At 67.2% G+C, this 24,353-nt stretch overlaps 1 protein-coding gene across 3 annotated transcripts in view; it reads left to right on the top strand.

Annotated features, from left to right (window-relative positions):
* The window catches only part of LOC311613477 (glutathione hydrolase 1 proenzyme-like), a 28,344-nt gene that overhangs the window by 1,900 nt on the left and 2,091 nt on the right, over window positions 1-24,353 (top strand). Inside the window, exons 1-14 of one of the 3 annotated variants that reach the window (XM_084867437.1) lie at window positions 4,241-4,748; window positions 11,413-11,457; window positions 16,624-16,747; window positions 17,380-17,544; window positions 18,744-18,874; window positions 19,137-19,223; window positions 20,023-20,215; window positions 20,490-20,647; window positions 21,177-21,326; window positions 22,056-22,192; window positions 22,801-22,988; window positions 23,282-23,409; window positions 23,541-23,653; window positions 24,099-24,212. In XM_084867437.1, the coding sequence (XP_084723563.1) occupies window positions 17,384-17,544; window positions 18,744-18,874; window positions 19,137-19,223; window positions 20,023-20,215; window positions 20,490-20,647; window positions 21,177-21,326; window positions 22,056-22,192; window positions 22,801-22,988; window positions 23,282-23,409; window positions 23,541-23,653; window positions 24,099-24,212 (1,560 nt within the window). In that variant the 5' untranslated portion in view covers window positions 4,241-4,748; window positions 11,413-11,457; window positions 16,624-16,747; window positions 17,380-17,383. Of the gene's footprint in view, window positions 1-4,240; window positions 4,749-11,412; window positions 11,458-16,623; window positions 16,748-17,379; window positions 17,545-18,743; window positions 18,875-19,136; window positions 19,224-20,022; window positions 20,216-20,489; window positions 20,648-21,176; window positions 21,327-22,055; window positions 22,193-22,800; window positions 22,989-23,281; window positions 23,410-23,540; window positions 23,654-24,098; window positions 24,213-24,353 lie in introns of those variants that run through there. The other 2 variants (XM_084867438.1, XM_084867439.1) reach the window with 2 other exon arrangements.

Genomic DNA, 24,353 nt, shown 5'->3' with positions numbered 1-24,353 from the left:
TGGAGGGATTGACAGGAGTGTCCGCGGCTGCGAAGCCAGCTGTGAGTGCCCGGCACGGAATTCCCGGAGGGACGCAGGAAAATGGGGGGGAGGGAGGGGCAGGGGTTGGCCTCGGGCAAGCCGCTTTGCCTCAGTTTCCTTCCCAGTAAGATGGAACCACCCAGAAGGCCTCCCTCACAGTCCATCGTGATTCAGTTGACACCTGCTGAGGTCCGCATGGTCCAGGCCAGAGAGGGAGGCCCGGGCGGGAACAGCGGGTCAGACGGAGCGGGCAGCGTGGCGTGGGGAGTGCCTGCTGCCCTCGGCCGGACTGGCCTCCGGGCTCGGGACCACGATGCAGATGGAGGGGGCCCCAGGGCGGGGGGTCAGGTGCTCCCCCAGGGCCAGCCCCCCTCCTCTCCCCCTCAGCCCGGGGAGGGACCCTGCGGGGCGTGAGGGGCGCATGCTGGCCTCCCCTTACCAGCTCGGGGCCTTCGTGGGGGGCAGGCTGGCCCCTCGTGAGGGTGAGGTGGTGGAGGAGCCAGTGCTGAGCGGGGGGGACCGTGCTGTGAGGTGAGGCCGCGTCCCCCCTCCTCGGGGCCCTGGGGATCCGGGCGTGTGGGAGGGCACAGCCATCGGTCACGGCCCCCCGCGCTGCCCACCGGGCTCCCCTGCCCACCCCGGCCGGCTCCGCCTGGCACCCCGCCCGGGAGGCTGCCGCAGGCGCTGAGCAGGCTGGTGTGGGGCCCGCAGTGCCCGGCGGGAGAAGCCCGGACAATGGGCCCTTGTTCCCGGTCCTCGGCCCCGGGCCAGCGTCTCGGGCTATCAGCCGGCCGGCGGCCCACCGCCGCGCTCCCCTGCCCGGGGCTGTCCCGGGGGAGGCAGGACCAGCCCTCCCGGACCCCGCTCCCCGACGCCCCCCAGAGACTGGGAGCCGCCAGGTCAGCTCGCCTCTCCCTCTCCCTCTCCATCGAGGCCGCGCCCGCGGGCCGGGGGCCGGCTGCCCCGCCGGGAGGGTGACGGGGGCACAGGACCCCCTTCGCTCCCCCTCCCCCGGGGCCCCTCTGCAGAGGCCGGCCTGGGCAGGAAGCAGGGCGCCTGCCTCCCAGGGCGCCGGGCACGCTCCTGCCGGCGTGTGCTCTCAGGTCTGTCCCAGCGGGCGCACACGGCGGCTGCAAGCCCCGGGGTCCCTGTGCGGGCTCCTGGGGGTCCCTGCGCGGAGATGTGGGGCTCTGGAGCCGGCAGGGCTCGGGGCGGGTGCCCTGTCTCCCCGGGACTCGCTGTGACGGAGGGAGGGGTGGGGGCGGCCACAGGCTGTCAGGAGCCCGGCACCTTCTCTGCTCAGGGCCGGTGCCTGCAGATGCCGTCAGAGCGGGTTCTGGGAAGACGGGGTGCAGGGGGGGTGAGGGGTGTGTGGGGTGAGGGGTGTGCAGATGCCACATGCCACTCACCAGGAGGAGGGCTTGCGTGTGGCGCTCGGCGCTGTGGGAGGCTGTGAGCCCTGGTCCCAAGGGGACCCCCTAAGAGGGGCGCCTGAGGGGGGGAGGGCGGCTCTCCTCCGGTCCAGGCATCTTCTCAGGGCCTGGCACCTGCCCTCCCGGGCCCACCTGCTCCTCATTTCCTCTCCAAGTCTCTCATCCCTGCACAGACCCTGCCGTCCAGGCCCCGGCCTCCGTTATCCACACGGGGCCCCGACCGGAATCGAACCCAGGACCCTTAGCGCTAAGCCTTCCATTAGCGGGTCCGCTGAGAGGACAGGGGGACAAGCTGATGGGCAGGCGCAGGTAGGAGGGGCCCTCAGAGCCCATGTGGGTCCCCCCCATTCCCGGCCCCCAGCCCAGGGCGCAGGGGAGGAGGGGCCAGGGTGCCCCCCGAGGCCACAGCTGCCGAGCCCCGGTGGGTCATGGGGCACAGGCCCCTCTCTGACCTCACCCCAACCTTGGACACGAGGGGGCCACCCGGCTGGTTTCCCAGAATGCCCAGGGGGCCTGGGCTCCAGGTGCCCTCCCAGGTGGGACTCTGTGCCTCTGGAGGGTGTGGCTGAGTCACCGCCGAGGCTCTGCCATCGCATCCCAGAACGTGAACCGGGGGAGGGAGGGTGGCCCGTGAGCCTGGACTGACCCAGACAGGGCCCCAGACCGCAGCCTGCTCTGCTGGTCTGGACAGCTCCTCTTAAAGGGCCAGGCGCTCCTTTCCAGCCTGCCCGAGAGGAGTGCGGCAGGAGAGGCGGGGCTGGGAGGCGGGAGGCTGGGCGTGGCCTTGGCCGGTGCCCAGGCTGCCCTAGGCTCACCACGGTGCCCCAAGCCTCGGCTCCCGCCTCCATCGCCACGTGCGGGGCTGATGTCCGCTCCCAGCAGGGGGCAGGGGACAGGGGCGGGGATGTGGGCAGAGAGGCAGGTGGCCTGCCTGGTGCTGATGTGGGACCGGAACCCAGGGCTAGGGCAACTGGGCTTGGGATCTGGGACTCAGGCTCCCAGTGTGTGTGGGGCCGAGCCCTAGCCAGTCCAGCGGTGGGTGAGGTGCAGGTGCGGGGGTGCACGCAGGGGGCGTGAGCTGCCCTAGGAGGAAGGGTGCTGGGTGCCCTGCCCGGGCTGCCTGGGTGATGTGGCAGGCAGGCGTCGCTGACCACTGACCGCTGGCTCTAACTTCCTGGGGCCCAGTGCCCCCCTCGCCCTGGAGGAGGGGGCGCTGAGGGCTCTCCATCGCCCTCAATACAAATGCCCTCGGGGGTCTCCTCCCAGCCCCCCTCCTTCCCTGCCAAGGCCTGGACCTGGGCTCTTAGCTCCTGGCGCCCAGCCCCCTCAACACACAGCTGACCTCTGACCTCAGAGGCAGGGACACCCCTGCCCTCTCCTCCACCCTCACAGTCACCCCAACCGGCTGCCCGCCCTCCCTCCTTCTCCGTCACCCACCCCTGCAGCCAGGGGCCCCCTCCCCTCGGAACCACTCGGCCTGCGCGCCCGTCCGGGGCAGCCCTGCCTCGGGGCCCCTCCAGGCCCGCTGCCCGCTGCCCGGCCCCTCCCTGGCCTCCAGCTCGGGCGGGCCCGCGCCCTGTCTCCCTGGCGCTGGAGGCGCAGCAGCTGCTGGGCGCGCTGCTGCCGCCGCCGCGGAGCGTGGACCGGACCTCGCGGAGCCAGCGCACCCGGCGCTCCCAGGGCGAGGGCCCGCACCCCGCCGCCGCCGCCGTGGCCTCCGCGTCCGCCTGGGCTCCGCACCGCCGTCCAGCCGCGCCCCCAAGGCTGCAGGGCGGCCGGCGCTGGGCAGGCGGGAGGCCGGACCGTGGGAGCGAGGCCCCAGTCCATAGGCCCCGCCCCCGACGATCGGGCCCCGCCCCTACCGCTCAGGCCCCGCCCCGGTCCTAGGCCCCGCCCCCGATGATAGGGCCCGCCCCCTACAGCTCAGGTCCCGCCCCTTACCGCTTAGGCCCGCCCCTGCCGCCCAGACCCCGCCCCCGACGCTCGGGCTCCGCCCCTGCACCACAGGCCCCGCCCCTCCACTAGGCCCCGCCCTTGTCGCACAAACCCCGCCCCCATCGCTCAGGCCCCGCCCCCAGCCCGAGCCGTGCCTGGCGGGGAGCGCGAGTCCCAGGCAGCGCTTGGCTGCGGGGCCAGAGCCCGGCGGGGGTGGGGGGCCGTCCATGGGGGGAGAGCCCCCGCCCGCGCCAGGCCTGGCCCTGGAGCTCTGTCCTCGCCGCCGGGGGGAGGGGGGGGTGTCGCAGAGCCCGGCCAGGACGAGGTGGCGCTTGGCGCCTCTGAACCCCGCTGGCCACGGGCGGTGCAAAGAGCACTGGGCTTGGAGTCGGGCGGGGGAATGGGGTGGCACGGCCAGCCTCAGGCGGTGCCAGGACCCGCTCCCAGGAATCCGCATGCTCCGGAGCAATTGTAGGGTCTGCCCCCAGCGCCCCGCGGGGACACGCCTACCTCCAGGGACAAATATTGGCCGCCCTCCCTGCCTGGCTGGGGCCGAGGGTGGCATGGGTCCCCTCTGACTCTGGTCCCTGATCTCCAGCCGGGAGATTCACGGGGTGCGTGCGGAGTGCTGGTTAACCGTTAAGCCGGCCCGGGCAGGCTGGCACGGGCACTGGGCACCTGCCCCTGCCCCTGGCCTTGGGTTTCCTCCCCGGAGCGGGAGAGTGTGAGGGGGGGTAGCCTCGGTGCCCCTGGGGTCCTGCCCGCTCCAGGTGTGTCCCCCTCCCGGCGGGCTCCCTCCGCAGGAGTACGGCCTCATCACATGCCTCGGGGCACCGGGCTCAGCCCCCACTGCCACAGCCCGCAGGGCATGTGCAGCCGGCGAGCTCGGTGTGCCCGGGGGGAGGTGCAGGCAAGGCCGGGGGAGGTGAGGGGGACCCCAAGGCACCTGGCGAGAGGCGGGCAGAGCCAGGCTCCTTCCAGGGGGTTAAGCACCAGCTGCCCGGGGTGTCTGGGGCATGTCTGGGCACGGGGCGGTGGGCGCTGTGTCTCCCCAGGCTGAGCCCCCTCACACCCCGACACCCACACCCCCTGGACCCGGCACCCCCGCTGGACCTGTTCCCGGGCCTTCCTCCCCTTGGCACTCCCGCCCCTGGCAGCGGCCGCTTGGACCCGGAGGCCTGCCCTCCCACTCCTCGCGCCAGCGTCTCCCTGGGGCCACCTTGGCACCGCAGGTTTCCTCCCTGGCGAACCTGCCCGCCTGCCTGCCCTCCGGCCAGCGGGCGCTGCCTCGCACTGACGTGGTGGCGACAGGGGCCGGAGCCCGGGACCTGTCAGACCCCGTCCGGAGCTGGCAGCCCGGTAAGATGCCGCTCCCTCCCCCTCACTCCGGCGGCGGCAGCCAGAGCGGGATGGCTCCCAGAGGCTGACCGTATCCTTCCAGAGGGCGAGCCAGGCCTGGCCCCTGTCACCTCGGATCGAATCGGAGAAGACCGAGGTGGCGGGCGGGGGAGGGAGGGAGGGGGGAGGGGGGCGTCTGGGCGCAGATCCTAGTGGGGCTGGCTCTTGGGGATTCTTCCTGGTCCAATCTGATGTGGGCAGGAGCCTCCAGGGCCAGAGCGGTAACCTGGGGAGGGGGCCCCCCGTTCTCCCTCCCTGCCTGGTCCGTGTGTGTGTGTGTGTGTGTGTGTGTGTGTGTGTGTATGTGTGAGACCGAAGGCTGCTGGCCGGCCCTGGTTCCCCGAAAGGGGGCCTGGCCCCGAGCCAGGCTGCGGGCAGCGTGTGGGTCCCGGACTCTAAGTGTGTGGGGAAGATTTCACAACGCGGCCCAGGTGGCTTAGAGAGGACAGAGGCTTAGAGCCGGAGCAAGGAGGGCCCAGGACAGAGGACCTGGCAAAGGGCGTCACTGGAGAGTCAGAGCAAGGGGGCCTGGGGGACAGCATCGGGGGGGGGGGGGGGAGCCCCGGATGAGCTGCCGCTGCCTGGGGCTCCCCTGGTTGCAAGTCTGCTGGGACCCTTAGAGCTTAGGGGACAGCCAGCTGTGGGGGGAGGGGAGGGGGACGGGGACACAGGGAGGTGCTTCTGGGAGGGGGAGCAGGTGCACTGGGACCTTGGGTTTGAGGGTTTCTTTTTTGTTGTTGTTATTTTTTTATTTTTTATTTTTAAATATATTTTATTGATTTTTACAGAGAGGAAGAGAGAGGGATAGAGAGTTAGAAACATCGATGAGAGAGAATCATGGATCAGCTGCCTCCTGCACACCCCCTACTGGGCATGTGCCCACAACCAAGGTACATGCCCTTGACCTGAATCGAACCCGGGACCTTTCAGTCTGCAGGCCGATGCTCTATCCACTGAGCCAAACAGGTTACGGCTGTTGTTGTTTTTTTAAAATGTATTTTAATTAATTTCAGAGAGGAAGGGACAGGGAGAGAGAGAAACATCCAGGATGAGAGAGAATCATGGATCGGCTGCCTCCTGCACGCCCCTACCGGGGATGGAGCCCACAACCTGGGCACGTGCCCTTGACCGGAATCGAACCCAAGACCCTTCCATCCCCAGGCTGATGCTCTATCCACTGAGCCACACTGGCCAGCGCAGGTTGGAGGGGGTTTTAAAGGTCTCGGGAGAGGGTCTCGATAGAACGGCTGATGATTCGAGATAAGGCTTATTCCGGTTAACCCGTAAGATTTCTTCCGGTAACCTGGTCCGTCCCTGGGTGTGGCGGGGCAGGAATGGGGCTCTGCTATCTCTAGGCGGAGCAGCGAGGCCCCGAGGTTCCCGGGAAGATAAGGTTTACGAGGAGCTGTAACCGCTGGGCTGTTTCCCGTCCGTCTGTTTCCCTATTCCGCTCGTCCCCACGGACCAGCCCGCTCCCCGAGCCAGCCCCGCTCCCCGAGTCTTCCCGGTAGCCGAGCAGAGTCTGTGGAGACCCTGTGGGTCGGGGGCTGTGACTCGCCCTCAGCACTCAGGGCTGATGTAACGGGTCTCTCTCGGGGCGGCCCCACGCACTGGACAGCCGGCGAGGTAGAGGTTGGGGAGCCCGAGAGTCGGGGGGAGAAGGGAAGACAGCCGGACCCCAGGCCCCCCTGGGAGCGACACCCCCGGCCCCCCCAGGTAAGAAGCAGCCTTTGGCTTCCCAAGCCCCTGGCCACCGCCCGGGCTGGAGTGACAGGGAACCAAGGTGACTCAGCAGGTGGGGGCAGGGCTGTGGCTAGAACGAGTGAGACCTGTCCTACCTTCGGGCTTCTCTGCCCACGGGGGTGGGGGGGAATTGGGGGGGAGCGGGCAGTGGCCCAAGCCCAGGGCTGATACTTCAGCAGAAAGCCAGAGGACCGAGTCTCCTGGCAGCCACTGCGAAGAAGCAGGCCCCAGGGCCCTACCTGGTCTGGCTCAGTGGATAGAGCGTCGGCCTGCAGACGGAAGGGTCGAGGGTTCGATTCCCCATCAGGGCACAGGCCCGGGTTGTGGGCTCAATCCCCCAGTAGTGGGCAAGTAGGAGGTAGCCAATCCATGCTTCTCTTTCAGCATGGATGTTTCTCTCTCTCTCCTTCTCCCTTGTCTCTGAAATTAAAAAAAAAAAAAGGTGAAATGAATAGAGGTATTTCTTTTCTAAAAAATAGCTGAAACCGGTTTGGCTCAGTGGATAGAGCGTCGGGTCTGCGGACTGAAAGGTCCCAGGTTCGATTCCAGTCAAGGGCATGTACATTGGTTGTGGGTACATCCCCAGTGGGGGGTGTGCAGGAGGCAGCTAGTCGATGATTCTGTCTCATCAGCATTTCTAACTCTCTATTCCTCTCTGTAAAAAAATCAATAAAATATAAATTTTTTAAGAAACAAAAAAAACATTTCCTGTTAAAAAAAAAAAAGATGTTTCTTTCTGGGTGTTTGAGAGAGGGAGGAAGGGAGAGAGAAAAGCGCCGATTTTATGGTTGGCCGGTTGGTTCTTGTATGTGCCCCCCGGGATGGAGGCTCTAACCAGCCCAGCTGGGGGGCCAGGGGTCACAGGTTCCGTCACTGGGGTGGGTCCAGGAAGGTCCACGCTAACAATGAACCTGATAACGATGACAGTGAGGGGCTGGCGCGGTGGTCTCCTGAGCCGGGGTGAGGTCTGCGCCTCTGCCCCGCCCCCGGAGCTCCCACCCGGGCAGATGATGACAGGGTGAGGCGGTAACTGCTGCCTGCGCTGGTCCCGCCGTGGGCAGGGACTTCTCATGACCTGTGAGCGCCGCGCTGCTCCCCAGGAAGGACGCAGGGGCTGCAGGCCTGGCTGTCGGAGCCATAAGGTTGGACGCTGTGTCGGCACCAGGTGTGTGAGCCGGGGTGTGTGTGTGGGGGGGGGGCAGGGGTGGTCAGACGAGGCATTGGCTCAGCAACCTCCTTGCTGGCGTTCTGGCGCAGTGCCTGAGAGTGGACCCGTGAACCAAGAGGTTCGATTCCCGGTCAGGGCACAGGCTGGGGTGCAGGCTCGATCCCCAGGAGGCAGCCGGTCCGTGATTCTCTCTCCTCGTGGATGTTTCCATCTCCCTCTCCTTCTCCCTCTCCTTCTCTCCTTCCCTCCTGGGCGTGCAGGAGGCAGAGAATCAAACCCTTCCTCTCTGACGTCACTATCATTAGAGTAAAGAACGCGGAGGCAGGAGGGGGAGCCCCCAGGCCTAGGGGGCTGGGGTCCAGTCTGAGCCCCGGGACCTTAGGAGCCAGGCCCCGCCCTTGGTCGAGGTGCCTGCCGTCCGCCTCTGAGCCCGGGAGGTGGGCTGGGTCCGCCTGGTGCCAGCCCAGCCTGCAGCCGGCCGCTCCCAGGTGCCAACAGGCTGGCATCTCCGCGGCCCACACACCTGGCCGCGCTCCAGCCGCCAGCCGCACATCAAAGCGGGCGCTGAAAGGATGGAGCCCGGAGCGGCGCCAGGCGCTGGGCAGGCCCCGGGGGCATGGGGACCTCCACCCGGGGAGACCTGCCAGTGCCTGGGTGGGCCGGAGCTTGCTCCCCGCCGCCACCACCACCACCACCACCGCCACCACCACCACCACCACCACCACCGCCGCCGCCACCACCACCACCACTGCCACCACCACCACCACCACTGCCACCACCACCATCACCAGCCGCCCGGCCCCTCCACCACCCCCTCCCTCCCGTGTGGTCTGCGCGGCCCGGAGGCGGTGGCCAGGTCTCCCCAGGCGGCCTCCGGCCTCTGATCTGTGGCCTCCGGCAGAGACAGGCCGACTGGCAATCGCTCAGAGCATTCTAGGAAGTCAACAGGCACGACCAGGGAAGAATTTTTTTTTTCCTTTTTTTTTCTTTTTAATATATTTTATTGTTTTTTACAGAGAGGAAGGGAAAGGGATAGAGAGTCAAAAACATCGACCAGCTGCCTCCTGCACACTCCCTGCCGGGAACATGCCCACAACCAAGGTCCATGCCCTTGACCGGAATCGAACCTGGGACCCGTTAGTCTGCAGGCCGTCGTTCTATCCACTGGGCCAAACCGGCTAGGGCTTTTTTTTTCCTTTTTGATGTTTTATTGATTTCCGAGAGGAAGGGAGAGGGGAAGAGAGAGAGATAGAGAAACATCCACGATGAGAGAGAATCACTGAGTGGCTGCCTCCTGCACGCCCCCACTGGGGATAGAGCCCGAACCCCGGGCCTGTGTCCTGACCAAGAATTGAACCCTGACCTCCTGGTTCATAGGTCAACGCTCTACCCCTGAGCCACCAGCCAACCAGCCGGTCTCATTAGAGACAGCGCGCTCCCCCTGGGGCAGCTGGGGGAGGCGGGGTGCCGGGGACCGGAGGTCAGAGACGGGACGTTGGAGATGCTGGGTCTCAGAGCTGAGATGCCAGGATGTTGGATCCACAGCCCCTCGTTCTGTCCGTCTCCCAGGGTCTCCCAGGTCCTGGGAGACGCAGGACGTGCGGGGCCAGGCCGGGGCTCCTGGCCCAACGGGTGCTGGAGGCCGAGCAGGCAGGTGGCCTCTCGGTCGGACCTGCTGGCCGGGCTGGCTCCCCGGGAGGCTCTGACCGCACCCGGAGGGTGTCAGGCTCCCCCACCGGGTCCGCCCGGGGCGCCGGCTCAGCGGGCACCGCCTGGAGCTCAGCCACGCGGCTCCGGGGTCGGACAGCCGGTGCGGCGGGCCAGGCTGCAGGACGTCACCTGGAGGAACCACGGGGCCTCCACACCCTCCCAAGGCGTCCGGTGACCAGGATGTCACTCGCTCAGGTCGCGGCCACGGCCCTGCCGCTGGCTTACCCAAACCCCTGCCCTCCCGGGTGCCGCTCCCCTGCGCCGGGAGCACCCGGGCGGAGCGGTGGGCAGATCCCGGCGTGTCCGGGCAGGATGGGCCCGGAGGCCGCAGCGGGCCTTCCTCTGGGGCAGACGGGCGGTGCCCACGGGAGCAGAGCCGGAGCCGCCCCCTGGGCACGGCCCGGGCTCTCCAGGTGGCTGCTGCCCGGCCCGGGGGGGAAGGGGGGCGAATAGGTGAAATGGCCCGGCCGGAGGGGCTCAGCCTGAGCATCAGCCTGTCAACCAGGAGGTCCCCCGAGGGTCCCCCATCAGGGCACAGGCCCGGGTTGTGGGCTCAACGCCCAATGAGGGGCAGGCGTGCAGGAGGCAGCCGATCCATGATTCTCTCTCCTCATTGATGTTTCTCTCTCTCTCTCTCTCTCTCTCTCTCTCTCTCTCTCTCTCTCTCTCTCTCCCTTCCTCTCTGAAATCAACACACGTATATATTTAAAAAAAAAAAAAAAAAGAAAGGTGAAAGGCAACAGGATGGTGGGGTCCCCCCGGCCCCCGCTGCCCTGACGGCTGCCCCAGCTTGGCCCAGGAAAGCTCTAGAAGGAACAAGGATGGGGAGAGCCCAGCTCGGCCAGCCGCCAGCCAGCACCCCTTCCTCCAAGGGCCCTGCCCCCGCACGGTTGGCTGAGGAGCTGATGGCCGCCCCACGGGGTCATGGGGCTGAGCTGAGCGGCGTTAATGGGTGACCCGCCCCGTGACACCCGCACCACCTCGCCGGCTCTCAAAGTCCAGGCGCCTGTCCTTCGAGGCCCGGACGCCTCGGGAGGGTGTGGAGGTCCCGTGCCTCCCCCCCACCCCTCGCCCCCACTGGCCTGGCCTCCCCGGTGCAGCCCCAGCTCTGCCTGGATGCCCCCTCCCCCCCAGGACGTCTGCCCCTCCCTCGGGCCCTCGGGTCCTCCTCCTTCTCGGCTGATCGTACGATTCCGTCCACCGTCTGACCGGGGGCTCCTTGAGAGAGGAGTCTGGGCGGGCCAGGATCGGACGGGTGGGTGAATGGATGGATGGATGGATGAATGGATGAATGAATGAATGAATGAATGAATGAATGAATCTGAGCCAGGGCTGTGCTCCTGGGGGCAGTTCTGGCAGACAGCGTGTTGTGGGGTCGAACCCTGGGTTCAAAATAAGACCACCGGAGGCTGATTAATTAATTAAAAAAACCAAGCAAGCAAGGATTTATTGACTGGCCAGGACAGTCGGGAGAGCACCACACGCAGGTGGTCTCCACACGACTGCCCCGTTTCAGGGGTAGGCAGTCCCTTTTAAAGGTTCAAACCACAGGAATTCCCCTTTGTTCTAAATTCTAAATCCTAAAGACTAAATCCTAAAGACTGGGGACAGCCCGCAGGGTCGGTTCCCAGACACATCCTGCTGGACATTGGAATGTGGCCCTAACTTGCGATAGCGATAACACAGAAGCAGAGCTCAGTGGTTAGACCCTAAAGGTTATCTACAGTTTCTATCCCTGAGGCTACTGAGTCTGGGAGTCATTCTCCTATGGGCCTGGTCCCAGGCAAGGGAAAACTGCCTCAGCCTCCAGGCCTCCACCTGGAAGCTGAGGTGAGTACCCAGTGTTTTAATCAGATGCAGGGGCCAGACTTAGCAGGGTTAAAATTCAAACAGCAGTTTTTACCAAAGTATGATTGCCACTCTATTTCAGTAGAGAACCTTAGGCCCCTGGGGCCTGGGGGTGGGGGTCCCAGAGGCTTATACACCCTCCACCCCTCCGTGCAGGCGACTGGCTCCACCCTGTGCTGTGCGACCTCCTCTCCAGACAGCGTAAGTTGGGGGGAAGCTTCCCTCCTTTCAGGGGACCCCGGGTGGGACCTGCCTCTGCTCACGCAGCGCTCCTGAGGCCCAGGAGCCTGGGGTCTGGGGGAGGGTGTGGGGCCCGCCAGGCCAGCGGCCTCCAGGGTCACACCGCCCTCCTCCCGCCTGGGGCGGCTCCTGTGCCTTTAATTCTCACCCTCCCCATCCAGCACGGGGGTGGGTGGGGGGGTGGGGGGTGGAGCTGCCCCAACTGGGCTCCGGGCTCCGGGCTCAGGGGCTCAGTTCCGTGCGGGGCGGCGGGAGGCCCAGCCTGGCACCAGGTGAGCTGGGATGGAGTGGGCTCTGGCGTCCGGACCCGGGTGCTGTTCCCCCAGAGCACACCCCCCCCCCCCCCGGAGCTGCTGGATGTCCTGGTGGGGGAGACGCTTGGGCTGGGGCCTCCTGGGAATGTCTGGGGCCCCGGGGTCCAGCCCCAGCTCTGCCCGACCTCATGCCCCTGGTGATGGGAGCAAGCTGCCCCTCGGGGTGTCAGGGCAGGGCTCCTGCGGGCAGGTATGTGTGTGGGGGGGGGCCCTAGGCTCGGACAGGGGCTGGGCTGGGCCCCCTCTGCACAGGTGTGGGTGTAGGTGTCGGGTGGGGCTGCCTAGCTTCCCCGAAAAGGCTTTGAAGAAACCACAGCCCAGGAAGCGGACTTCTGGGAATTGAGGGGAAGGGTGCCCCATGGAGAAACAGCTGGGGGGCTCCGGCCGTCTGGGGGGCCGGGGTCACGGCGGGGGGGTGGGGGGGAGGTCAGGTCTGGAGCGGAGCTGGGGTCATGCTCTCGGGGCGCCGCTCACCCCACTGCGGCTCTGGCTGGGCTGCGGGGGGCGTGGGGCGGGGTCGGTTGTGTAAGGGCCATGGCACCGCTCCAGGGGTGCCCCCCGCTTTTTGGGGTCTCCTCTCGCAGATCGCAACAGGTTTCCGGCAGGTAGTGGTTGGAGGACGGGTCTGATTCTCAGCCTGGGGCCGGGGGTGGGCATCGGGGAGGGAGAGCCGGGCGGGTCAGCCTCCCGGGCAGGGGTGCAGCGAGGGCGGAGGAGGTAGGTGACTCCCGGCTGGGGGCGCATGTGGCTCTGGGGGGGCCGTCTGGTTGCCAAGCCGCTCCTGCCTAAGCCTCTGTTTCCTGCCTGTGCATGGGCTCGGGGCTGGGCCCCGTGTTCACCCCGTGGCTCTGGGGTTGGGATGACACAGCCCCGGCTCTAAGGTGAGGGATTAACAGAAAAGCCAGCGCTGGCTGCTCTGCCCTCTCCTCACCCCGCCGCGCCCGCCAACCCGCCCGGCTCAGCCTGGACTCGGCTCCCCGGGGGGTGAGTCGACGTGTCAGGAGCGGGTGGCGCTCCTGGCAGAGTGAGAGTCCTTGGGTGGCACAGCCGATGTGGCTCAGCGGCTGAGCAGCGACCCATGAACCAGGAGGTCACGGTTCAATTCCTGGTCAGGGCACAGGCCCAGATTGCAGGCTCTATCCCCAGCCACCAGGGGGCACGCAGGAGGCAGCCGATCGATGAGTCTCTCTCATCATTGATGCTTCTACCCCTGTCTCCCTTCTCTCTGAAATCAATTTAAAAAAGCACACACAAAACACCCGCCTTGGCCAGTGTGGCTCAATGAATAGAATGTCAGCCTGTGGATTGAAGGGTCCTGGGTTCGATTCCCAGTCAGGGCACATGCCCGGGTTGCAGGCTGGACCCCCAGTGGGGGAGGGGGGGGCATGCAGGAGGAAGCCGATCCATGATTCTCTCTCATCACTGATGTTTCTAGTTCTCTCTCTCTCCCTTCCTCTCTGACATCAATATTATATATAACTCCCCACAGCCTCTGAGAAAGAACATGTGGGTGACTTGGGTGGGTGAGGCCTGCAGGTTTTGGGAGGTGGGGAGCTCACCCCTTTTTGTGCCTCTGATGGGAGTGTGGGGTCTGGCGGAGACCTCCAGCTCAAGGTCCCCCCCCCGGCCCCCGCTCCGTGCAGGGGGTGGGAGGCCAAGCAGCACAGCCTGGGACGCTCACCCAGGATGCCGTGCCTCTGCTGAGCCCCTTCTCCCGTCCGGCTCCCGGGCCCTGGCCCAGGCTGCCAGCTCGCTGTGCCCAGGGTTCCTCGGGGCTGGGCCTTCCTCTGCCCACTCAGTCATCCTCTCTAGCCGCCTCCCGCTGCCGCTCATGGGGCCAGCTCCCCCGTGTCTCCGGCTCCCCCGGGGCAGGGGGAAACCGCTGAGCAGGCTCAGGGCGGGCGGGGCCCTGTGGCTCTCCCCTGCCCACCCCTCCAGGCCCGGGCCCTGCAAGGCAGCCACTCAGGCCCGGGGCCCGGCTGTTCCTGGCTGTGCCCAGCCCTCGGGCACAGGTCCTGGGCCTTGGCTCCTTCCCTGTTCATCTTCCCGGTCCCTCAGGTCCGCAGCTGGGGGGTGCCCAGGCCCGTTGGCAGCTGTGGCATCTCTGGGCAATGCCCGGGCTGCGGGTCCAGGACCAGGGTCGCTCCGACTGCGTGACCTGGGGCAGGCGGCCCCGTCTGCTCAGCCTGTGCGTCCTCACAAACCTGCAGGACGGGGCCTCTGGCGGCTCTCAGGCCGTCTAGACACCTGGCCAGGGAGCCAGGGAGCCAGGGAGCCAGGGAGCCAGGGAGCCTCGGCCTAGGAAGTGGCTGATCCTTATCCTAGTCCTTGTCCTGATCAGATAAGGGCCTGGGGGGTGGGGAGTCGGGTCCAAGGTCCCCAGGGCCGGTCCAGAGCGGCTCCTGACTTCGGGCCTTTGGGGGGGCTGGGCAGGGACACTCGGCACCTCGGGGCAGGTGGGCGTGGCCAGGCCTGCGCTGCTGGGCTCGCTGACCTTGGACCAGCTCCGGCCTCTGTGGGCCCTGCCTTTCCAGGCTGCGCAGGTGGTTCCTGGGGCCGAGGTGAGCACACTCCCGGGGAGGTGGGGGGACTGGGCCGGGGCCCCAGGCCAAGTTTGTTTGAAAAAATATTTTTATTGATGTCAGAGAGGAAACGAGAGGGGGAGGGAGAGAAAGAGAAACATCAATGATAAGAGAGGATCATGGATCGGCTGCCTCCTGCACACCCCACACTGCCTCTTGGGGATGGAGCCTGCCACCCGGGCCTGTGCCCTGACGGGGACTCAAACTCTGACCTCCTGGTTCCTAGGTGGATGCTCAATCGCTGAGCCACACCGGCCAGGCCCCAGGCCGTGTTTTTGAGGCCCCCTGGGCATCTGGCTGAGGGCTGTGGGTTGTGGGGAGGCCCTGGGACCCGCTCTGGGGCACCAGGTGTGACCCTGACCCTGGGGGTCAGGTCCTCTGCCCAGAGCCAGGGCTGGCCAGGGGGACCCACCTGGGCCTCCCTCGAGGGGCTCTGGTGGACTGCCCATCGGGAGGATCCGACACGGGCTCCGGGCGGCCTCCTGCCTCCTCCGGGACGCGGTGAGCCAGTCCCGCCGGTGTCTCGGCCTCGGCTCCTCCGGGAGCTGCCGGCCCGGGTCTCAGGTCCGGCTCCGAGGCCCCTGAGCAGCGCTGCGGGCGGGGGGCAGGCGTGGCCGTGGCCGTGGCCCTCGGTCCTCCCCCGGGAGCCGGAAGGCAGCTGCGCCAGAGCCCAGCCTTTCCCAGGCAGACAGACCGCCTGCCGCTGCCGCCCGGCCCCCCGGCCCAGCGCTGGCCCCCGGAGCCAGGCTGTCCGGACCCCCGTGCCCCCTGTGCCCCCTGGCACCCCCGGCCTCAGGTAAGCCCCCCAGGGTTGTCAGGAGCTGGACTGGGTTATTTTATTTTATTTTAAAACCTCATTGATGTCAGAGAGGAAGGGAGAGGGAGAGAGAGATAGAAACATCAAAGAGTCATGGATCGGCTGCCTCCTCCCTACACTGGGGGTCGGGCCCACGCCCTGACCTCCTGGTTCATAAGTCAACGCTCAACCACTGAGCCACACTGGCCGGGCTGGGCTGGGGTTTGGGGCCAGGTTCTGTGCCCGGTCCCCTCTCTGGCCTTGGTTTCCCCTCCTGATGCTGCTGTGAGTGGGAGCCCGGGTCTGGGCCTGGGCGTGGTCCGGTGAATCTTTTTTTAAAAAAAAAAATATATATTTTTTTTTATTGATTTTTTTACAGAGAGGAAGGGAGAGGGAGAGAGAGTCAGAAACAGCAATGACAGAGAAACATCCATCAGCTGCCTCCTGCACACCCCCCACTGGGTATGTGCCCGCCACCAACGTACATGCCCTTGACCGGAATCGAACCCGGGACCCTTCAGTCCGCAGGCCGAGGCTCTATCCAGTGAGCACACCGGTCGGGGCTTTAGTGAATCCGTGAGAGACGTGGAGGGGGGGGGGAGTGGGAGCGGAAGCCAGGCCCCCAGCGGGGCGCCTTCGGGAAGCTGGACCCCTGCGGGGATGGCGGGAGGGGCGGGGGAGGCCCAGCCAGGCCTCCCGCTGTCCGAGGGAGGAGGGACGTGCCACCTCCCTCCGCACGCTCCTGCGTGCCCTGCCCCTCAGGGAGCCCACGGGGCCCGGGGTGGGTGGGTGCACAGACGGACGATGGACAGGGGAGGCAGAGTGTGGGACCTTGGGGCCAGGGGAGAGAGGAGGGCCCTGAGGGGCGTCTGAGCTGAGAGCCCAAGCCCAGGAGCCACGAGGCCGTGCCCCCAAGGTGCCCAGCACGGCCCACCCGGTGGATGAGCCCCCGCCCTGCCCAGGCCTGCCCATCTCTGCCACGTGGGACGGGAAAGTTCTGTGCCCCGAACCCGCGCCGGGGTGCCAGCCCAGCCCCCGAGGTGGGCAGACCCCCGCACAGCCGCTCCCCTGCCGACCCGAGCCCTGACCCCGTGCAGCCTCCCTGCCAGGGCCAGGGTGTGCCAGAGGCTGTCAGTCAGGCCTGGCTGCAGGAGCTGTCCCCTGAGGGCGCCGGCAGGGGCAGGGCCTGGTTGGCACCGGGGAGAGAGCCTGCTGACAGCTTTTCAGAGGGCGGGGCAGGAGGTGCTGGTGGGAGGGGCTGCATCGAGTCCGGCCAGAAGCCGTGCTGCCTGATTATTTATTTTTCGTTTTATTGATTCCAAAGAGGAAGGGAGAGGGAGAGGGAGAGAGAGAGACATCCGTGATGAGAGATTGCCCTTTACTGGAATCCATGTGCCTTTGATTGGAATCGGACCTGGGACCCTTCATTCCGCAGGCCGACGCTCTACCCACTGAGCCACACCGGCGAGGGCTGGGTCAGGCCGTTCTCTCTGCCGGGAGCTCCTGTCGCATCTCTGACGCCCCATATCCTCCCGGCTGAGCTACAGGGCGCCATCCCAGTAAGAACCCCGTCTCTACCCAGCAGGACCCCTCCCGGGAGCCCCCAGACCCCCCAGGCCGGGGGTTGGTGGTGAGCGTGTCCTGTGACCAGGTGGTGGCGCCGAGCGAAGGTGGGGGGGGTCCCGTGGGAGGGACAGGCACCTGCGAGGGGTGTGTGTGGTGAAGATTAAGTGGGCTCACCCGGCCCGCGTGGCTCCAGGGCTGAGCGTCGACCTATGAACCCGGAGGTCAGGGTTCGATTCCCGGTCAGGGCACAGGCCCGGGTTGCAGGCACGTGTTCTGGGCGGCAGGCAGGCGGGCGGGCGGGAGACACAGGGATGTGTCTCAGGCTGGATGCTGGGCTGTGGAGGGGGTGGGAGTGGGGGGGGAGGGGATGGCCCAGGGCAGGCAGGCACGGTCCCCGTCCCTGCCCCCTGACCCCCCTGCCCTGCCCCCTGACCCCCCGCCCTGCCCTCTGACTCCCCCGCCCTGCCCCCTGACTCCCCCGCCCTGCCCCCTGACCCCCCGCCCTGCCCCCTGACCCCCCTGCCCTGCCCCCTGACTCCCCCGCCCTGCCCCCTGACCCCCCCGCCCTGCCCCCTGACCCCCCGCCCTGCCCCCTGACACCCCCCCCCCCCCCCCGTGCCCGCAGAGCCATGAAGAAGCGCTATGTGGTGCTGGTCCTGGCGGCCATCGTGCTGATCCTGGTCATCATCAGCCTGAGCCTCTGGCTGCCCGCCGCCTCCCAGCCGCCCAGCCACGTGTACCCCAGGGCCGCCGTGGCCGCGGACGCCCAGCCCTGCTCGGAGATCGGGAGGTGAGGGGCAGGGCGGGCGCCGGCGGGAGGGCGGCCGCGGGCATGGCCTGGGCGAGGGCCTTCCTCCTGGACCTGCTCAGCAGCCCCGGGGGACGGGGGCGCTAACCCGGAGCGGGACCCGGGGCTCCCAGCCGGGGCCTCCTCTCGGTGCTGGGGTGTCTGTCTTGGGATAAACTCTGCTGTTCCATACAATTTTCTACCCCAATCTCAGGGTTTTTTTAAAAACATATTTTATTGATTTTTTACAGAGAGGAAGGGGGAGGGATAGAGAGTTAGAAACATCGATGAGAGAGAATCATCGATCAGCTGCCTCCTGCACACCCCCCACTGGGCATGTGCCCACAACCAAGGTCCATGTCCCTGACCGGAATCGAACCTGAGACCCTTCAGTCCGCAGGCCGATGCTCTATCCACTGAGCCACACCGGTTTTGGCTGACCTCAGGTTTTATACAAAGATCAGTTCCCACTGAAAGACTCACACAGAAAGCATGATTACTAATGGAAAGGAATACTTTAAAAAAAAATTATAAAAGTTACGTAGTCCGGCCGGTGTGGCTCAGTTAGCTGAACTTTACCCCAGGCACCAGGCGGTGGCCGATCTGGTGCCCAGTCAGGCACAGGCCTGGGCTGCAGGCTCAATCCCCAGTGGGGGGCGTGTAGGAGGCAGCTGATCCACGATTCTCTCTCTCCCTTGATGTATCTATCTGTTTGTCTATCTATCTATCTATCTATCTATCTATCTATCATCTTATCTATATCTCCCTTCCTCTCTGAAATCAATAAAAATATATATATTTAGCCAAGCTGGTTTGGCTCAGTGGATAGAGCATCGGCCATCGATGTTTCTAGCTCTCTGTCCCTCTCCTTAACTCTCTGTGAAAAATAAACGAAATATATATATTTTTAAAATAAAAAATCAACGAAATATATATATTTTAAAAATTATATATATATATATATGTATTTAAAAGTTATGTACACTTGTTGCCGAAACCGGTTATAAATAAACCGGTTAAAAATAAAAAATAAAAGTTATGTACATTTGTTTGGAAGAGATGAAGCTATAATAATCCCATCAGTTTTAGAGTTACGTTTAAATGAACCCCTGCAGACTGACTGCTCTCCTCCTCAGCAGGCCCCCTGGGGTGGAGGGCGGGAGGGGGTCCCCAGTTCTCACTCCCCCCCCCCCCCCCCGCAGGGACGCGCTGCGGGAGGGCGGCTCGGCGGTGGACGCCGCCATCGCGGCCCTGCTGTGCGTGGGGCTCATGAACGCCCACAGCATGGGCATCGGCGGCGGCCTGTTCCTCACCATCTACGACAGCGCCACCCGTGAGCCCGCGGGCGGCCGGGCCGGGCGGGGGGCACAGCCGGGGGGGCGGGCACAGCCGGGGGGGGGGCAGCCCGGCGGCCTGTTCCTCACCATCTACGACAGCGCCACCTGTGAGCCCGCGGGCGGCCGGGCCGGGCCGGGCAGGGGACGGTGGGGGGGCACAGCCGGGGAGGGGGCAGCCCCAGGGGGGGGGACCGCCGGGCTCAGGCAGGGGGAGGGGCCGGCGTCCCAGCTGCCCGCGGCCTTCTGGTCTCCCTCCAGGGAAGGCCGAGGTCATCAACGCCCGGGAGGTGGCCCCCGCCAAGGCCTGGGCCGGCATGTTCAACAGCTCGGAGCAGGCGCAGGCAGGTGAGGCGGGCGCGGGCCGGAGGGTGCCGTCCCCTGGGCAGCTCTGTGCCCTCCTGCCCACCCCCTCCCTTCCCGCCCTCTCACCCCCCGGAAGGGCTGGGCCAGACCGTCGTCACCGAGGCAGCTCGATGGGTGAGAGCCGTCCCCGTGGGCCGAGGTTGTGAGTTTGATCCCCGGGCAGGACACGAACAAGAATCACCGGACACACCATGAACCTCTCTCTCTCCTCCCTCTCCCACCCATCCTCTCTCTGACATCAATTAAAAAAATATATATATATATTTTTTTATTGATTTTTTTACAGAGAGGAAGGGAGAGAGAGAGAGATAGAAACATCAACCAGCTGCCTCCTGCACACCCCTCACTGGGGATGTGCCCAACCAAGGTCCATGCCCTTGACCGGAATCGAACCCGGGACCCTTGAGTCCGCAGGCCGATGCTCTATCCACTGAGCAACACCGGTGAGGGCTAAAAAATATATATATAACTTTATTGATTTCTGAGAGGAAGGGAGAGGGAGAGAGCAATGGAAACATCCATGAGGAGAGAGAATCACAGACCGGCTGCCTCCTGCACGCCCCCCATGGGGATGGAGCCCGCCACCCGGGCCTGTGCCCTGACCGGGAATCGAACCCGTGACCTCCTGGTTCACAGCCTTTTCCCAAGGGACAGGTCCGTCCTCAGAGCTGGCCCTCGGGAGTGGGCGTGGGAGCCTCCCAGTCCCCCTGGGCCGGTGCCCGGACGAGGCCCCCACGCCCCTGGCCTGGGACCGACCGCGCCGCCCCCTCTCGCCTCGCAGGGGGGCTGTCGGTGGCCGTCCCCGGCGAGCTCCGCGGCTACGAGCTGGCGCACCGGCGGCACGGCCGGCTGCCCTGGGCCCGCCTCTTCCAGCCCAGCATCCAGCTGGCCCGCCGCGGCTTCCGCGTGGGCAAGGGCCTGGGGGCCGCCCTGCAGAGGAGCCGGGCGGCCATCGAGCGGGACCCGGCCCTGTGGTACGTCCGTCCGGGGGGGGCGGGAGGAGAGGGGCCGCCGATCCCGCACGGGGACCCCTCTGAGCCTGGTGCCCCCCGAGTGGCAGGGGACACGGGGCGGCCGGGCTGGCCAGGAGGGTGAGCCCTGGGCGTGGGCGGGAGCCGCTGTCCCGGCTCTGGTGTCCCAGGCTGTGTGGCTGGCGGCGGTGGGGGGTGGGGGGTGGGGAGGATTCGGGGAGCGTTGGGGGGTGGGGTCCGGCCTGCACCCCGGCCTCACAGAGCCGCTCTGCCCCAGCGAGGTGTTCTGCCGGGCCGGCCGGGTGCTGCGGGAGGGAGACACGGTGACCATGCCCCGGCTGGCCGACACCTACGCCACGCTGGCCGCCGAGGGCGCCGGCGCCTTCTACAACGGGAGCCTCACCGCCCAGATCGTGCGGGACGTCCAGGCGGCCGGTGAGTCCCCCTGGGCGGGCGGGGCGGGGGCTTCGTGGAGGGGGAGGAGCCCGGGCCGGGGCCGGGGCCGGGGGCCGGGGGCCGGGGTCCTCAGGTCTGGGCTGGGCACTGGGCCCTCAGGGACCTCCTGGCAGGGGAGGGTGGCCGGCCGTGGAGCATCAGCTCCCGGGAGGTCGGAGCGGAGAGAGATGGTGCGGCTCAGGAGGGAGCGCTCTCCCAGCGGGCCCCCGGAGGGTGGGGGCGTGAGCCGGGGCCGAGGAGGCGAGGAAGTGCAGGCCCGGGGGCCTCCCTGGAGGAGGCGGTGCCTGAGCTCCGGGTGAGAGTGCACATTACAGGCAGAGAGAGGAAGGGTTTTCCTGATGGCGGGACCGGCTGAGGCCTGGAGAGGCGGTTTTACATCCCCCAGAGGGCCATGGGGGGGGGGGGGGCGGGGGCAGTGTGGAGGGGGAGGGAGCACACACACACACACACACACACACCCCGCACAGCCTGCTCCGGGTCCCCCCGCTGGAGCTGCGCCTCCCCGCAGGGGGCATCCTGACCGCCCAGGACCTGAACGAGTACCGGGCGGAGCTGATCGAGGAGCCGCTGAGCATCCACCTGGGGGACCGCCGGCTGTACGTGCCCAGCGCCCCCCTCAGCGGGCCCGTGCTGGCCCTCATCCTCAACATCCTCAAGGGTGAGTGAGCCCGGCCGGGCCCGGCGGGAGAGCCAGACACCGAGGCAGGTGCCCGGGGCCAGAACTGAGCCTGGCCCTCGGCCCGCAGCCCGACACTCTGTCCACTGCACCGAACCCGGCAGGGCCTGGTGATTTTAAATACATATATATATATATATATTATTTTTTTAAATATATTTTATTGATTTTTTACAGAGAGGAAGAGAGAGGGATAGAGAGTTAGAAACATCGATGAGAGAGAATCATCAATCAGCTGCTTCTTGCACACCCCCTACTGGGGATGTGCCCGCAACCAAGGTACATGCCCTTGACCGGAATCCAACCCGGACCTTTCAGTCTACAGACCAACGCTCTATCCATTTTTTAATGATTTCAGAGAGGAAGGGAGAGAGGGAGAGAGAGAGAGAGAGAGATCCATGATGAGAGAGAGTCATCGATCAGCTGCCTCCTGCATACCCCCTACTGGGGATGGAGCCCGCCACCCAGGCCTGTGCCCTTGACCGGAATCGAAACCTGACCTGGTTCCTAGGTCCACGCTCAGCGCCTGAGCCACGCGGGCCGGCTGCTGGGGTCCCCCAGGCGGCTCCGGGGGTGTGCGTGCACCCGGCGCCCAGCGGCCTCGGCCTCGGCGCCCAGCGGGGGTGTGCGTGCACCCGGCGCCCAGCGGCCCTGTCCGAGGGCCCCCGAGGCCACCAACGCCCGCCCGGCACTGCCCCCCGCCCCCCCCAGGGTACAACTTCTCGCCGGCGAGCGTGGCGACGCCCGAGCGGAAGGGCCTGACCTACCACCGCATCGTGGAGGCCTTCCGCTTCGCCTACGCCAAGAGGACGCTGCTCGGGGACCCCAAGTTTGTGGACGTGACCGAGGTGAGGGGGTCTGCCTGGGGCCGCCCCCCTGCTGCACGGGTCCCCGCTGTATGAATCCGCTCTCACCAACTGGGGTGGGGGCAGTGACTGGCATTGGGCCTGGGCCCCTCGGAGCTCAGAGTGTAACAGACAGCAAATGCCCCCCCCCCGGGCCTCCCCTCTCCCACCTCCAGGCCCTCGGCGTGGGGGGTCTGGCGTAGTCTGTGTGAGGTGTGGGGTTCAGGATTCCTTTCAGACGTCACCTCCTCCGAGAAGCCCTCCCTGACCACCCCGCCCCCTCCCCATCCTCCTCCACCACCTTCCCCTGCTCCTCCCCCCGCACCGCCCTGCCTCCCCGGCCCTGGGGGTGTGGACCTGCTTGGCTGTTCCCTGCTGACCCCCCAGGGCCAGGCTCGCAGCACCAGCTCCACGAACGAATGAATGACTGTGGCCGGAGGGGGGCTTGGGCAGCAGACAGACAGACAGGCAGGCAGGCAGACATTCGGAGCGGCCGGCGGTGGCAGCAGAGACAAAGGCTGGAGGGGGTGTTGGGTGCGGGAGGCTGGCGGACGGAGCCCCGCACCAGCCTGTCCGCGCCCCCGGCCCTCAGGCCCTCTGGGTCCCGGCAGGTGGTCCGGAACATGAGCTCCGAGTTCTTCGCGGCCCAGCTGCGCGGCCGCATCTCCGACCACACCACCCGCCCGGCCGCCTACTACCAGCCCGAGTTCTACAGCCCCGACGACGGCGGCACCGCGCACCTGTCCGTGGTGGCCGAGGACGGCAGCGCCGTGGCCGCCACCAGCACCATCAACCTCTAGTGGGCGGCCGGGGGGGGCAGGGGGGGCGTGGGGGCGGGGGCGCGGCCGGGGCCGGGGGGGGGGGCGGGGGGGCGGGGGGGCGGCCGGGGCCGGGGGGGCGGGGGGGCGGGGGGGCGGCCGGGGCCGGGGGTGTGTGGGGGGCTGCCCAGCGGCCCGGGGGGGCTCCATGGCCCCTGTTGTGCTGGGAAACGGAGGCCCCTGGTGGAGCCTTGCCCCGGGCCTTGGGGGGGACACGGAGGTTTTGGGGGGGCCAGCGGGCCCGCAGTCTGACACCCCCCTCCCCCCCCTGCAGCTTCGGGTCCAAGGTGCTGTCCCCCGTCAGCGGGATCCTGTTCAACGATGAGATGGACGACTTCAGCTCCCCCAACATCACCAACCAGTTCGGGGTGCCCCCCTCGCCCGCCAACTTCATCCGGCCCGGTGCGGGGGGGCTGGGCGGGCGGGGGCCCGGCCGGGGGGGCTGGGCGGGCGGGGGCCCGGCCGGGGGGGTCCCGGCAGGGGGGCGTCCGGCGGTGCCGCTGACCTGCACTGTCCCCCCGCCGCCCGCCCAGGGAAGCAGCCGCTGTCCTCCATGTGCCCGGCCATCATGGTGGACCCGGACGGCCGCGTCAGCCTGGTGGTGGGCGCCTCCGGGGGCACACAGATCACCACGGCCACCGCGCTGGTGCGTGCCCGCCTGCCCCGGCCGCCCCTGGGCCCAGCCCCCCGGGCCGTGCTGACCCCCAAACCCCGGGCCATCTGACCCCTCTCCCCGGGCCATCTAACCCCTCCCCCCGGCCATCTGACCCCTCCCCCCGGGCCATCTGACCCCTCCCCCCGGGCCATCTAACCCCTCCCCCCGGGCCATCTAACCCCTCCCCCCGGCCATGCTGCCCCCCCAGGCCGTGCTGCCCCCTGCCCCCGGGCCGTGCTGACCCCGCCCCCACACCATGCTGCCCCCCAGGCCATACTACCCCCTGCCCCCGGGCCATACTGCCCCCTCCCCCCGGCCATGCTGACCCCTCCCCCGGGCCGTGCTGACCCCGCCCCCACACCGTGCTGCCCCCCAGGCCATCTGACCCCTGCCCCCGGCCGTGCTGACCCCGCCCCCACACCATGCCCCCCCCCAGGCCATCATCTACAACCTGTGGTTCGGCTACGACGTGAAGAGGACGGTGGAGGAGCCCCGGCTGCACAACCAGCTGCTGCCCAACACCACCACGCTGGAGCGCGGCATGGACCCGGTGCGCGGGCACGGCGGGCGGGGCACCGCATGGACCCGGTGCGCGGGCACGGCGGGCGGGGCACCGCATGGACCCGGTGCGCGGGCACGGCGGAGGGGCGCGGGGCCGGGAGGGGGCATGGGGCCTGGGGGGCCTCACACC

The sequence above is a fragment of the Pipistrellus hanaki genome (genome assembly GCF_964339955.1).
Source record: "Pipistrellus hanaki genome assembly, chromosome: 19".
In the NCBI taxonomy this organism is placed as follows: Eukaryota; Metazoa; Chordata; class Mammalia; order Chiroptera; family Vespertilionidae; genus Pipistrellus; species Pipistrellus hanaki.
This window is presented reverse-complemented; position numbering and strand designations above follow the sequence as displayed.